The sequence below is a fragment of the Oncorhynchus kisutch genome, linkage group LG1 (assembly GCF_002021735.2).
Source record: "Oncorhynchus kisutch isolate 150728-3 linkage group LG1, Okis_V2, whole genome shotgun sequence".
NCBI lineage: Eukaryota > Metazoa > Chordata > Actinopteri > Salmoniformes > Salmonidae > Oncorhynchus > Oncorhynchus kisutch.
The window spans coordinates 16,334,648-16,346,892 of NC_034174.2; the positions used below are offsets into that span (position 1 = coordinate 16,334,648).

General features: G+C 42.6%; 2 protein-coding genes across 5 annotated transcripts; both read right to left on the bottom strand.

Annotated features, from left to right (window-relative positions):
- Positions 1-2,897, bottom strand: LOC109898600 (tumor suppressor candidate 2-like). 3 transcript variants are annotated; one of them, XM_020493646.2, is made up of 4 exons: positions 1,877-2,036; positions 1,011-1,197; positions 793-913; positions 1-673 (listed from the first exon to the last, which is right to left on the bottom strand). In XM_020493646.2, exons 2-4 carry the CDS (start codon positions 1,160-1,162, stop codon positions 608-610), a joined length of 339 nt encoding a protein of 112 aa, XP_020349235.1. In that variant the 5' UTR covers positions 1,163-1,197; positions 1,877-2,036; the 3' UTR covers positions 1-607. The 3 variants fall into 3 exon arrangements, with proteins under 3 accessions (XP_020349235.1, XP_020349227.1, XP_020349219.1); XM_020493638.2 differs by having other exon boundaries at positions 1,660-2,018; XM_020493630.2 differs by lacking the exon at positions 1,877-2,036 and adding an exon at positions 2,673-2,897 and having other exon boundaries at positions 57-673.
- A 166-nt stretch (positions 2,898-3,063) lies between these two features.
- Positions 3,064-11,987, bottom strand: LOC109898589 (ras association domain-containing protein 1). 2 transcript variants are annotated; one of them, XM_020493612.2, is made up of 7 exons: positions 11,661-11,987; positions 10,718-11,096; positions 9,201-9,313; positions 5,155-5,262; positions 4,677-4,968; positions 4,424-4,539; positions 3,065-4,320 (listed from the first exon to the last, which is right to left on the bottom strand). In XM_020493612.2, the coding sequence occupies exons 2-7, from the start codon at positions 11,037-11,039 to the stop codon at positions 4,141-4,143; spliced, it is 1,131 nt and encodes a 376-aa protein (XP_020349201.1). In that variant the 5' UTR covers positions 11,040-11,096; positions 11,661-11,987; the 3' UTR covers positions 3,065-4,140. The 2 variants fall into 2 exon arrangements, with proteins under 2 accessions (XP_020349209.1, XP_020349201.1); XM_020493620.2 differs by lacking the exons at positions 9,201-9,313; positions 10,718-11,096; positions 11,661-11,987 and adding an exon at positions 7,872-8,418 and having other exon boundaries at positions 3,064-4,320.
- Between the last annotated feature and the right edge of the window lie 258 nt (positions 11,988-12,245).

Genomic DNA, 12,245 nt, shown 5'->3' on the forward strand with positions numbered 1-12,245 from the left:
ATATTCACCAACAGCTTCCCAGGATTATGTTAACGAGAAAGAGAAGGACTAGTAAATTGAGCCAATCAGTCTTTAAATCGCAGAATACAAAACCATCGATATTGTGACCACATTGTTATGGAACAAAACTCAGACTGTGAACCATATGTGGACTTCATAAAAACAGGGGATGCCTCAGTCTTTTAGCCTGGTAAACCATGTATTCAAGTATTTCCAACTCAGACAGATTATTTTTATTTACATTAAAAGTTCACTAGTGCAGGTCTTGGCTCCAATCAGAGGCAGACATAGATATGATAAAATAAAAAATGGTCAACATGTACTGTGGGAATTCATAAACCTTCCCTTATCTTGAGCTACCTTTCTCTCCCACACACACACACTTCTCTACATGTCACAAAAGGCAGTACTTTTATTATATCCTCTATCTTTCACCAAAACATCTGTCCGCCTCCCCTTTCTCTCCGCAACATAGCTTCAGTGGTCTGTCCACAGCTGTAGTCAGACATCTCATCCATCTTCTCAGAGGAACACCAGCGTTCAAGATGGAGCAGTTGTGGTGTGGGGCAGCCTTTGACTGACATCTATTAGACCAGCCCAATGTGATTCACACCTCACAGAGGATGACAGGAAAATCTACATGGATCCGGGGATGGTTCAGCTTCACAATTCCCTACAAACAGATAACAATACCCACAAGAGTAATTATAAACAAGAACAAGAACCATGGGTAACTGGAAACCTTTCCAAAACAGAGTCTGGGGATCTCAAGTGATCATCCAATTAGCGTACCTGAGGTATGAGGTTCTTCTGAATCCTCTTCAGCTTGGACCTCTTCCGGCCATTTTTTGTCACCAAAGTCTCTTCATAGAACTCATGAGCCAGGTCCCCATCCTCATCATAGTAAAGAGAGCTATCAACACACACACACAAAATCAGGTATTGGAAAGCATTTCACTACGGATCACATATCATATAGGCTACATATTGCATTTAGCAAACATTATTACCTCCTCCTTGTGAAAATAAATGGGGTTGCTTTTCTGGTCCCTTTGAGGCGGGTCAAAGACTGGTCTTCTTGCCCCTCACTGCCTGAATCACCTCCAGCTCCTGAACCAGCAAATGGCCAACCACCTTTCACCTTAGACCCACTGCCTCCCATCTTCAGTGATGGGACATTATCCCCTGTGAAACCCCCTAGGCAACGAGTATATGAGACAGTCAGTTGTCTCCTTGTTTGGATCTGAACACAAGAACAGTTATGCCATAGGCACTGCTGATAAAACACACAAGCTGTTGCGTTAGCTAGCCTGATGTTACCACATAGGCCAAACAATAGTTAGCTAGCAAGTTAAATAGCTAGGTTAGCTTGCTAACTAGTTGGCATTCAAACGGTCAACTTAACATTAGCTAGTTATAGTAGTTAGCGAACGACGTTGGCCAGCTTGGCCAAGATGGCTAGCTAACGTAACACTGTTCAAATTACAGTTGATAGCAAACTAAGTTATCTTAATATAGTAAATTAATAAATCTTTTAAACTGCATCAACCAAAGCTAGATAACTATCTCAGCGGCTGTTTGCTACGCTAGCCTAGTAACTTAACAATTAGCAAGGTAAGCTGACGTTAGCTAGCGGTGTATTATGGTGACAACACTTACAGTAACATATTCATTATTTTAGCTGTGACTTCTATTCGTCCTTGGAGTAAGGTAGTGTTGATCAAATACACTGTTGTTGTTAAATAGCTAAAATGGCTGGCTAGCTAGTACAGATCTCAAAAAACAATCACGCCATACGTTACGTATGGTCTAAACGATCGAAAGAACCGCACGGTTGGTCAGCTGAGCTTGCGCATGAGTGACATAAACAATGTACCTCTAGCCAGTACGGAGAGGATGTAGGTAGATGTGTGCACAATATCCTTTACTAACTCTGTACACCATCACAAGGAAATAATAGTAACATTATCTTTGTCAAAGTATGCAGTCCAAACACTTAAGACACACCCTATCCCCTCAGCTTTCAAATTAAGTGGACAGTTTTGATGACGTTTCATGACGTGTGACAAGAAGACATTTGCTGGGCAAGGGAGGCAGGAATTGTGTTGCATCTTTTTTGGCATTGTATTCATGTAAGAAAACTGTGGCAAGACATCAGTAGATTTATAATTTAACACATTTATGAAGATCTTACAATATTGTGGAGAGATGTACTGCTTGAATTCTTTACCTACGATAGAAATAAGATGAAACATTTGTCTATTGTCCATTGTATATTATTTATATATACTTGTGTTCCCACATGTACTTCCTGTATTACTTTTTGTTAATAAAATAAATAAATTAAAAAGGAGGCAGGAATTATTTTTTAAATGGAAATTCGTCACTCGGTTCATCCCGCGATGATTGTGTTTTCAGCCACAGGTACTTGTGGGTGCTTTATATGCGCAACAGTCAATTATGATTGCGTGTCTACTTATATTAAATATATCATTATTAATATACGCCTACTGTATGATAGCTAGCTAACTAACGTTAGTCTGCCTAGCTGGAACTTCTGAGGAAGTGAAATGTTTTTTTCTACAATTTTCAAAAGATAACCAAACAAAAACATATTTGCTTTTTGCATTAGTAGCACAATTTCAAACTTATTTGCATTCGTTTTTACTTACACTTGTATGTTGCCTTCTCCATTGATGTTAAGTTTTCGCTGGCTTTTTTAAGAGGATGTACAATCGTCGCGAATTTAATTATGGGGAGTTTCAGACCCCGGAATTAACATAATTATACACTCGCAAAATTCAATGAAAACGAGGCCTGAGGGCCTTACGTTGCAAACTTCCCTTGCTTGGCTAATCATTTGGACCACCCGCCAAGATGGCGACGGAGTATCCCCCAAGGGCATAAGGCGAGGGTAAGTGGAAGAGAGTGTGTCTTTTAAGTATTTGGACCGCAAACCATATACTCGAAACTCGCCATAACTGCCAAGTGAGGATAGCATTATTTAGTAAACGAATATCATCCCAATGGAATACCCCCATCACCAAGAGACACCACACCTTTGTGAAGGATATCTTATTTAATGTGAACAGTGCTAATTTATTATTGTTTTGTAAAAAATATATTGACACTGGACATGTAAAAACATTTTCTTTAAATAATTGACAGTCAAGGTATTATTTCAAGCAATATAGACATGTACTGATAATACGAATCCAATTCTCAACTCTATTATTCTGTTGTTTTAGGTTTAAAATCTCATAAAGAACATGAAAAGATATACAAACAAACAAACATTCCATAAAAATCATCAGCTTCCAGTTCAAAGTGTTTCAAGGATGAGATTCCCCTATCAATTAAATCAACCTGGGGATTGTCCTCTCAATTGACATTCACAGTGCACCCAACACATGGGGCACTCACACTCAGTTTCATAAAGGGACAGCAAAAAGAGTAACATCCATCACAGTACGGATGTGCAAGAGGTATGTGGCAGACATTGGGGTCAAATGGAAACCTGGGGTACCTACCTGGCCCATAATGTCCATTGCTTGTTATTCTGACTAGCATTTGGGTCTGGAGATACTGAGGCAGACAGCACCCGAATATGTTCAACATTTGTCTTAGCTAGTAGGTTGGCTACCCTCTTATTGCTTGGCATTAAGGGAGTTAAACAGCTTTTTGATATGGCTTACCCCACTCAGGTGTCTCAAAATTATCTTTGATCGTTACCCCAAAGCTATAAATGATATAATCTATGGACCCTACTGCCAGCAAGAATAATGTGATAAACGCTACGAACCAGGTAGCTCACCCAGGATAGTGAAATGGCGCCCCCATAATGAGAGGCAGTACTGGACAAAGCCAGTCTCTCATCAGCCACAGTTTCATATACTGTTTCTCAACTCTCATTATCAACAGACTCTCTCCAGCTGTGCGGCACTTCTGATAGCTCTCACATTCACACGCGCTTGCCCTCTTGCTCTCATGCGCCCTCTCGCTCTCATTCGTTCTTTCACTCTCCTCCTTTGAGGGAGGTGTCCACTTGTGTTCTCTGGGATCTTTGGATGCAGTGATGACTGGTCATCTTGTGATGGTTGTCAGTCAGAGGTGCAGGTTGTCCCATAGGCGACATGTTTCTCAGCCAGGGGTGGAACCACTAGCGGAGGAACCACCAGGGATGGAAGCAGCAGCTTGGGCCTCCTGCATTCTGGTGCGGGCCAGAGTGTAGCGCTGCAAAATCTGCTTGACATGCTCCTCCTCCTCACGCTGTAACATGCGGACAAAGTTCTTGAGCTCTGGCATAGAGAAGGCATCCCACTGGACAGAGAGAGGAGGGAGACAGAGCATTAGTGTATGCTGCACAATGTGAAATGGCCATGTTGGTTTGAGAATGAATGCCCAATGCATGCTCAATACTCACGTTGACCTCTCCAGTCTCATTCTCTTTCAATACCAAACTGAGGGCTTTCTCATTGGGTCCAGCACACAGACGAAGTTCGAGTGGACGCTCGTCATCAGACAGCTTACGTAGGAACACTGAGAGAAATACAGGAGGACAATAGAATTAATCAACTGTATTGCACCTCGTTGTATTTATCTACTGTATGTGATGTCAATGCAGAACAAAGAACAGACATGTGCTGCCACAAAACCGGTCACAGAGGTAGGCTTACCTTGGTCATGACGCTCGGTGCGCTCAAACAGGGCAAACTTTCCAGGGTTGTCCACCACAGTGAACTTCTTTAGCAAGGCTTCGATGACCTCACGAGCGCATGTCCGGGAGCTGATGTGTAGGTGTTTAGATGTATCCTTGGGCAGGTAGAAAGAGGTGCAACGTTTTACTCCCCCATTCTTCTTGCCCGCACCATCCTGTGTTCCAGTACCCTTTCTTGGTGGGGGAACTGACACAGGTCGTACCAGCTTGAACTGGACCTTTATGAAGCCAGTGAAGGAGCCATCTTTGTTCTGTTGAAGAGAATGAAGAAATGTTGGCATAAAATGTAACATTAACACACATTATCAACATGTTATTGCATAGTAGACATTACATTGTTGGGGTAATTCTGCAGTATTGTAACTGAGCAATTACTGAATTACTAGATTTATTACAATGTTACTACAATGGTATAAGGGCAACTTGTTAGTACTCACCAGGTTCATAAAGAGGTTGCTGTTGATTTGAGCATTGTACTCCTTCACCTTCTGCTGGATCTCTGTGCCTGACAGCTCCTGCTGCTTCCCACATTTGACCTGCTCATCCTGACCAGAGATCGAAAAGGGAGTCAATATTTCAATAAGCCATTTATTGGCTACACTTTAATTGTCGAAGCAGCCGTAAAAGCCCTCTTTCCATTTGGCTTACTCTCTCATCTTCCTAAAGACAAAAAAGGGTTATATTGGGAGTCTTTTGTGTTCTACCACTTTAAGCCAAGTTTAAATGTGTTGCATGTAAAATGATGCCTGTAAGAAATGTGTTATGTGGGCCTAATGGGGGAAAACTAACACCCCACAACATTTCATATTGAAAAAAATCTAATTGATTAGAGGGACAGTTAAGGAGGCACTACATTATCGACCAATTGAACTAAACATTTAGTTAAGAAAATCAGCCCAATGAAAATTCCCAGGGGTGGACAAGCTGGGTTTTTTCCCGCAGTATCTGAGAGGAAGGAAGCACTAGACTGGTGTAAGTCAAAATGGTATTGAATGAGAAACAGCATTACTGCTTTTTCAGGACTTGTTGCTGCTGTATAATGAAGAGTTGGTAAATGTGCTAAATAGCAACCTATGCTTCACAGTGCTAACTTCCTGTAAGCTCCACTCCTTCCTTCACAAATGACCACCGGTTGCATCAGATTCCAAACTTCCTGTCAAGTGTCAACGTAGCCATCGCTTACAATAGGGAAGTAGTGGAGCACAATGATGTCAGCGCTGACCAATCCTAGTTCCTGAACTATCTCTGAAGAGGGAGGCACCATGGGGGAACGTGCAGCTGTTTGTAATGTCTGCAGCGGCTTTGAGCTGCATTCTTTAATGCTGTGTTCATGTAAAAAAATATCCCCCTGGTATGGACACACGGTATCCACCACATGTATGCCCTTCCGGTGTCTAATGGTCCGTTCTTGCTTCCTGTGTGAGGATGTTATTCAGGACATATGATGCACAAAACGTAGGTGCATCAATTAGGGCAGTATTTCCCAACCCTAGTCCTCAGGTTCCCCCAACAGTACACATTTTTACTGTAACTCTGGACAAGCACACCTGATTCAACTTGTCAACTAATCATCAAACCCTCAATGAGCTGAGTGAGGTGTGTTTGTCAAGGGCTACAACAAAACTCTGTATTGTTGGAGGCACTTGGGGACCAGGATTGGGAAACACTGAATTAGGGGACCAACAGTAGCTGTTTTTCGTGGAGGGGGAGGGAAGATCCATAGATCAATAGCCATTAATCTCCATGGCTCGTGCTACCATCAGTACCCAACATGAGTTCTCCTCTGGGGCAAAATCACAAGAAAAATAACTAAATCAGTAGGAAAATCACAGGGACAAATAAATAACTCTTTAGGAATGGTGCCATTCAAAACTATATTGCTCTTGTGTTGTTTATCCCACTAATCATGTTCCTAATGCGGAGAGTTAGCTGATTTTTACACATTGGAGAAATGAATGGCCACAGCTGCCCAGAATTCATGGAGCACAAAACTACATAAAGCAATGTCAAGCTGTGAAAAAAAGATCAATAAATCAGATCAATAACCTACATCCTAATGCAGATTGAAAGGCTGCTGAGTTAATGTCCTACAGTTAATGATTAAATAGGCAATCACAAAATGAGAGCCAGCTCATTCTACTAAGGAGTCACTAATGTTCACGGTGACGTTATCACTTTGTACTGTACTCTGTATAATAACATTCAAGATGATGTGGAAATATTAGTTATGATTATATTTTGCCATTACTCATTCAAACCCTGCGGAAATATGTGTGCAGGCTTGTATGCAGACTTGTGTGTGCAAGCTTTATAAGTGTAATGTTTGTTCAGATGTGAGAATAGAACACTGAACAGTAGGCTACATGACTAGTGTGTTTGTGTTCCGAAACTTAACTAGAGGTACAGTATCATGGGTGCGTCACTTAACATGAATTTGTGAGTGGTTCTCAGCATCAGGGTGTAAGAGTCATCATTGTAATATAGATTTTAAGCAAGCCAAACTGCTTGCTTAACCCGGAAGCCAGCAGCACCAATGTGTCGAAGGAAACACCATACAGCTGGCGACCGAAGTCAGCGTGCATGTGCCCGGCCCGCCACAAGGAGTCGCTAGAGCGCAATGGGACAAGGACATCCCGGCCAGGCAAACCCTCCCCTAACCCGGACGGCGCTGGGCCAATTGTCCGCCGGCTAATGGGTCTCCAGGTCGCGGCCGGCTGTAACAGCCTGGGATTGAACACGGGTCTGTAGTGAAATGTTTTACACGTGTTTTATATGAGAGGTACAGCAGATCCCAAAGATTTTTTTTTAAAGGAGCCATGGTAGAGTTACTCGGGGTACTACAGCAATCACGCTATTAGTGAATAATGCAGCGGTCTAAGGCACTGCATCTCAGTGCTAGAGGCGTCACTACAGACCCTGGTTTTATTCCAGGCTTCTCACAACCGGCCGTGATTGGGAGTCCCATAGGGCGGCACACAATTGGCTCAGTGTCGTTTGGGTTTGGCCGGGGTAACCCGTCATTGTAAATAAGAACTTTCCTAGTTAAATAAAGGTGAAAATAAAAAATGTAATTAAAACAGAAATATTCTAAATGGAAACAGCTTGGTAGGCAATTGACATAGTCCTGTCTGCTTGATAAAATTATCATTCTTACCTTCTCTTTCTTGGATTTGCAAATGAATGATGTGCGAGCAGTAAAGTACTGCTCGAACTCAGAATCCGAGTCCCCACTGCAGTATCCGCTACTGGTGGAGCTGCCCCACGTCTTCCCGAAGGATGGGCTCTTATCCGAACCACTGACCGCGTCTTTCATGATCAAAATGTTGCAATGTAACGTTAGACTGGAACGATATTGCGATTAGATTTCGCTACAATTTCTCAAATTGTATCTAATTCGGCTTTGATTGGAGCACTAATAGGCGTAGTTTCCCGTTTAATAAAACAATTTATATCTTAAAATGTATCCCGCTGTAATAGACACGTAGCAACTACAGCAACTTGAGATTCACAGATAGTGTGTAGCGTATTCAGACTGCTAGTATAGTTAGTATCTCCCTGTAAACTTCAACAACGTTCTAAAGCACGTTTTTGTCGGTTTCCTGTTCAATCTGGCCACGTTTCGGTTTCTCAAGACGAGCAAAGAACAGGATGCGGGACCAGCCCCCGCCTTTCCATCTCTCTCCCCGGACCGCGGAGGCCCCACCCAGGCAGTTGAGATTAGAAAATACACAAAACCAGCGCAAACGGCCATGATTGGGCGCTGAGGGAAAATTAGAACTCCCATGACATCATACCCCTCCCCCCCTTTTCCTGTCTGCCAATAATAAATGCGACGTGAGACGATGAAAATCATGTGAGGATTCAGATGATAGCAGAGCATAGGGGATTCACATAACATGACAAATGCATGACATATGTAGGCCTAGGGTTCTACAGAGAACAGCACCACTTTAGAGAAAAATAAATATATCAGATAAGACTAGCTCCCGAGTGGCGCAGCAATCGAAGGCACTGCAGACCCTGGTTCGATTCCAGGCTGTATCACAACCGGCCGTGATTGGGAGTCCTATAGGGCGGTGCAAAATTGGCCCAGCGTCGTCCGGGTTTGGCCGGGGTAGGCCGTCATTGTAAATAATAATTAGTTCTTAACTGACTTGCCTAGTTAAATAAAGGTTCATTAATAAATACAAATAAAATACATATAAATGATTGATGCCCATAGATAGGGTACTGTAGCCAAAGAGAATTGTGAGAGAGAGGACCTGAACTGAAAGGACCTGACACAGGGGGATCATGGAATAGAAAGAAAAGAAGACTAGGGTGATTGATTACAGAGAGTGTGCAGACACCATGTCACCACAAAGAGTATGGCCTGAATAGTGGATAGGTGGTGGTCATGACACACGACATGGCCGGTGAATGAGAGGTTGAGTAGAGAAAACAAATGAAATGACACGCATACATCAGATCATGAGGTTCTTACCACATTTGTATCAGTCTCTACAGCACATGTTTGTTCAACTGTGGAGCCACGATCCAAACTGCAATCTAATTGGATGAGAGGTCGACATCGATAGTGACATGTGAATCCGCAATCTGTGAGAAAAGATAAGTGATTAATTAAAAACAGGATTTGATCAGATCATGGGTTGTAATCAAAGTTGTGCCTTCTCCACAGATGTAAGGAAATGTCAGCTATGAAAAGAAGTGTTGAGCACTGGCACAGAAACTTCCATTTACTCAATTTAGGACATCAATTCCCTCCAGTTTTGGGACATTTTGAGATTCTAATTTATCTGCTGTCCTCCACTGGCCACATGGAGTCATTACACGTTTGACAGAACTAGTCACAGACTAAAAAATATTACTTCAATTTGGTCACTAACTAATCAAACAGGACATGATCAGACAAGTATTGCTAGACAGTAGAGGGAATATTTGACAAATAACGAGGTGTTGTCATGAGAGTTTACCAGTATATTCCCCATACATAAACAGGTGTATTCATGAGATGTTACCAGTATATTCCCCATACATAAACAGGTGTATTCATGAGATGTTACCAGTATATTCCCCATACACTTCAGACACAGGCTACACTTCTCAATTCTCTCTCCACACATGTAATGGCCACACATAACAATTTAAAGGGCCGGTTTCAGCCAGAGGAAAGGAAGTTCATAGTGTAAACTTTGAAGATTATGCATGTACCTACACAGACATAAAAAAAACACTAGATCCATCTTAATGCCCTGAGGAATAGACTGCCGCCAACAGCTGACTGAATTTGGGAGTTTTCCAAGTACTCCAGAGCTAAAACAGGGTTTTAGCGAGCGATTTGGTTCTCAGCTGGTTCGTCGCTGCTGGGAACGGTAATGTCCCTCTTTGTAGAAACTCCTCATTAAAGCCTATTCAGGCCTAATGAATACTGAGTCCTGTGAATAGAGCCCATCTTACAAAAAGCCCATTTAGTCCATCTGAGAAACAATGACTTAAAGCTATATGGCCTGGCATATACATAAACAAACACATACAGTATATCCTATGCACACACAAACAGGCTATATAATACTGTAGGACCCTGGTTTGCACGGGCGGAAATCAACTCTGCCTCTTTACCATGCTTTCTATGTCTACGGACTATTATATTGGTGTCAGAAGTGGGATAACCTTGAAACACATTCTCATAAGCTAGCCATAGTTAAACCCTATAACACTCACGCACATAGGCCTACATAACACAGGAGGCTGCTGAGGGGAGGACTGCTCATAATAATGTCTGGAATGGAGTGAATTAAATGGTATCAACCACCATTTCATTCACTCCATGGAAACCATGTGTTTGATACCATTCCATTAATTCCGTTCCAGCCATTACTATGAGCCCGTCCTCCCCAATTAAGGTGCCACCGGTTGCCTGTGACATACATGTATGCAGACATACAATCCTAATCATTATCATGCAAGTCAATCCTGTGCAGCAGTAGAAGGCAGACTCACTGGCACATCGCAGGCTCTGTTTGTACAGTCCCCAGATGAAGTCTCCACACAGGTCACACCAGGTGGGCTGGGCATGGCTGCAGGGCTGGAAGTCATGTCCCTCTCCCCTCTCATCTGTGAGCCGTGGGTCCAGGCTATCCCCCAGCAGTCGGATGATGCCCACCCGGCTGAGCAGCTCTGGGACCTTCCCAGGGCTGATCCGCAGGGCATTGGCCCGCTCCAGGCGAGGTGGTGAGCGAGGCACCTCGCAGCAGGTCAGCTCTATCCGGTCATTGTCATGCAGCCTCAACTCACGGAGCTCAATGAACTCACCCCAAGACATTCTGTTAGTCACAGCTTCAGTTCCTTCTTCACTCAGAGGCAATCATCACACCTGTGACTAAAAACAATAATACACAATCCAGCATCACCAATCATGAAGCACCAACTCATGGACAGGACATTGGCCTACAGTAGTACATTGTTGCTAGCCTTCAGCCTACTGAGTATGAATGAAGTCATTGTTTCTCGACATAAAATGATCTGTGTTAGTACTTTAATATAATTTGCCATTTGCTGCATCAATAAAGTGGTCTAATCGGCAATAATAATAAAAAATAGCGTTTTAAGGCTATTTTATAATTGTCCTGTTCTTTATTGTTTTAATAACGGAGCACGTTGCCGTCTATTATTAAATACCAAGATAACTAATTATATTAATTTGCATACCATCAAATGTCAGATTATATAATCGAATAAATCGCCAATATTCTGCTTCAAACATGTCGTGAATAATAATTGTAAATCAGGCCTACATGCAGCCGTTTAGCATCACAGATGAAGATGTATGAGGGAGGAGGGGGTAGCCTAAAAACACAAGAAGCAAGGGACCGACCGACTCGAGCCTATTTCACATAATTCATAAAACTTGCTATAGACTTGTTTTGAAAGTTTAACAATTTACCAAATCCGGGATCCACCCCGCAGCGGCCGATGCCTCGTCCCTGATGTTCTCCTATCGTACCAAGTTTCCATATAAGTTATTACGAATAACGGAGCAGAGGTGGGCAGTTTCGCGTCTGGTCTGGAAACAATGTATTATCGGCTACTTAACGGAAATAACCCAATTCGAAAAAAAAATCGAGATTATCAGCAGCGCGTTTACTTGAACGACCCCATCACCCTATTCGGACACCCCAACATGTGACGCAATAACAAGACAAGAAAATGAGAGAAAGACGAGAAAGTGAAGAGCAGACTACTGTTCTTGACATCCGGAATGTTTTCACATAGGGGGTGCTTCTGAGTCTTGAACAGTAGAGCGGGCGCGGGAGACGTGTGTGTGTAAATCCCCCAGCCCTCCATCGCCATTGAACACTGTGTATCTGTATGCTATTTCATTAGTGACATTCAAATAAAAAAATTAAGGATAATAATTTACTAATCATCCATTGACAGTATATGTTATATGTTTGTCAGTTAACTTGTGAACTTCACAGGCACACCCTTTTTTTACAGTTCAAGGCGCGCAGGGTCTAAACAATCAAGT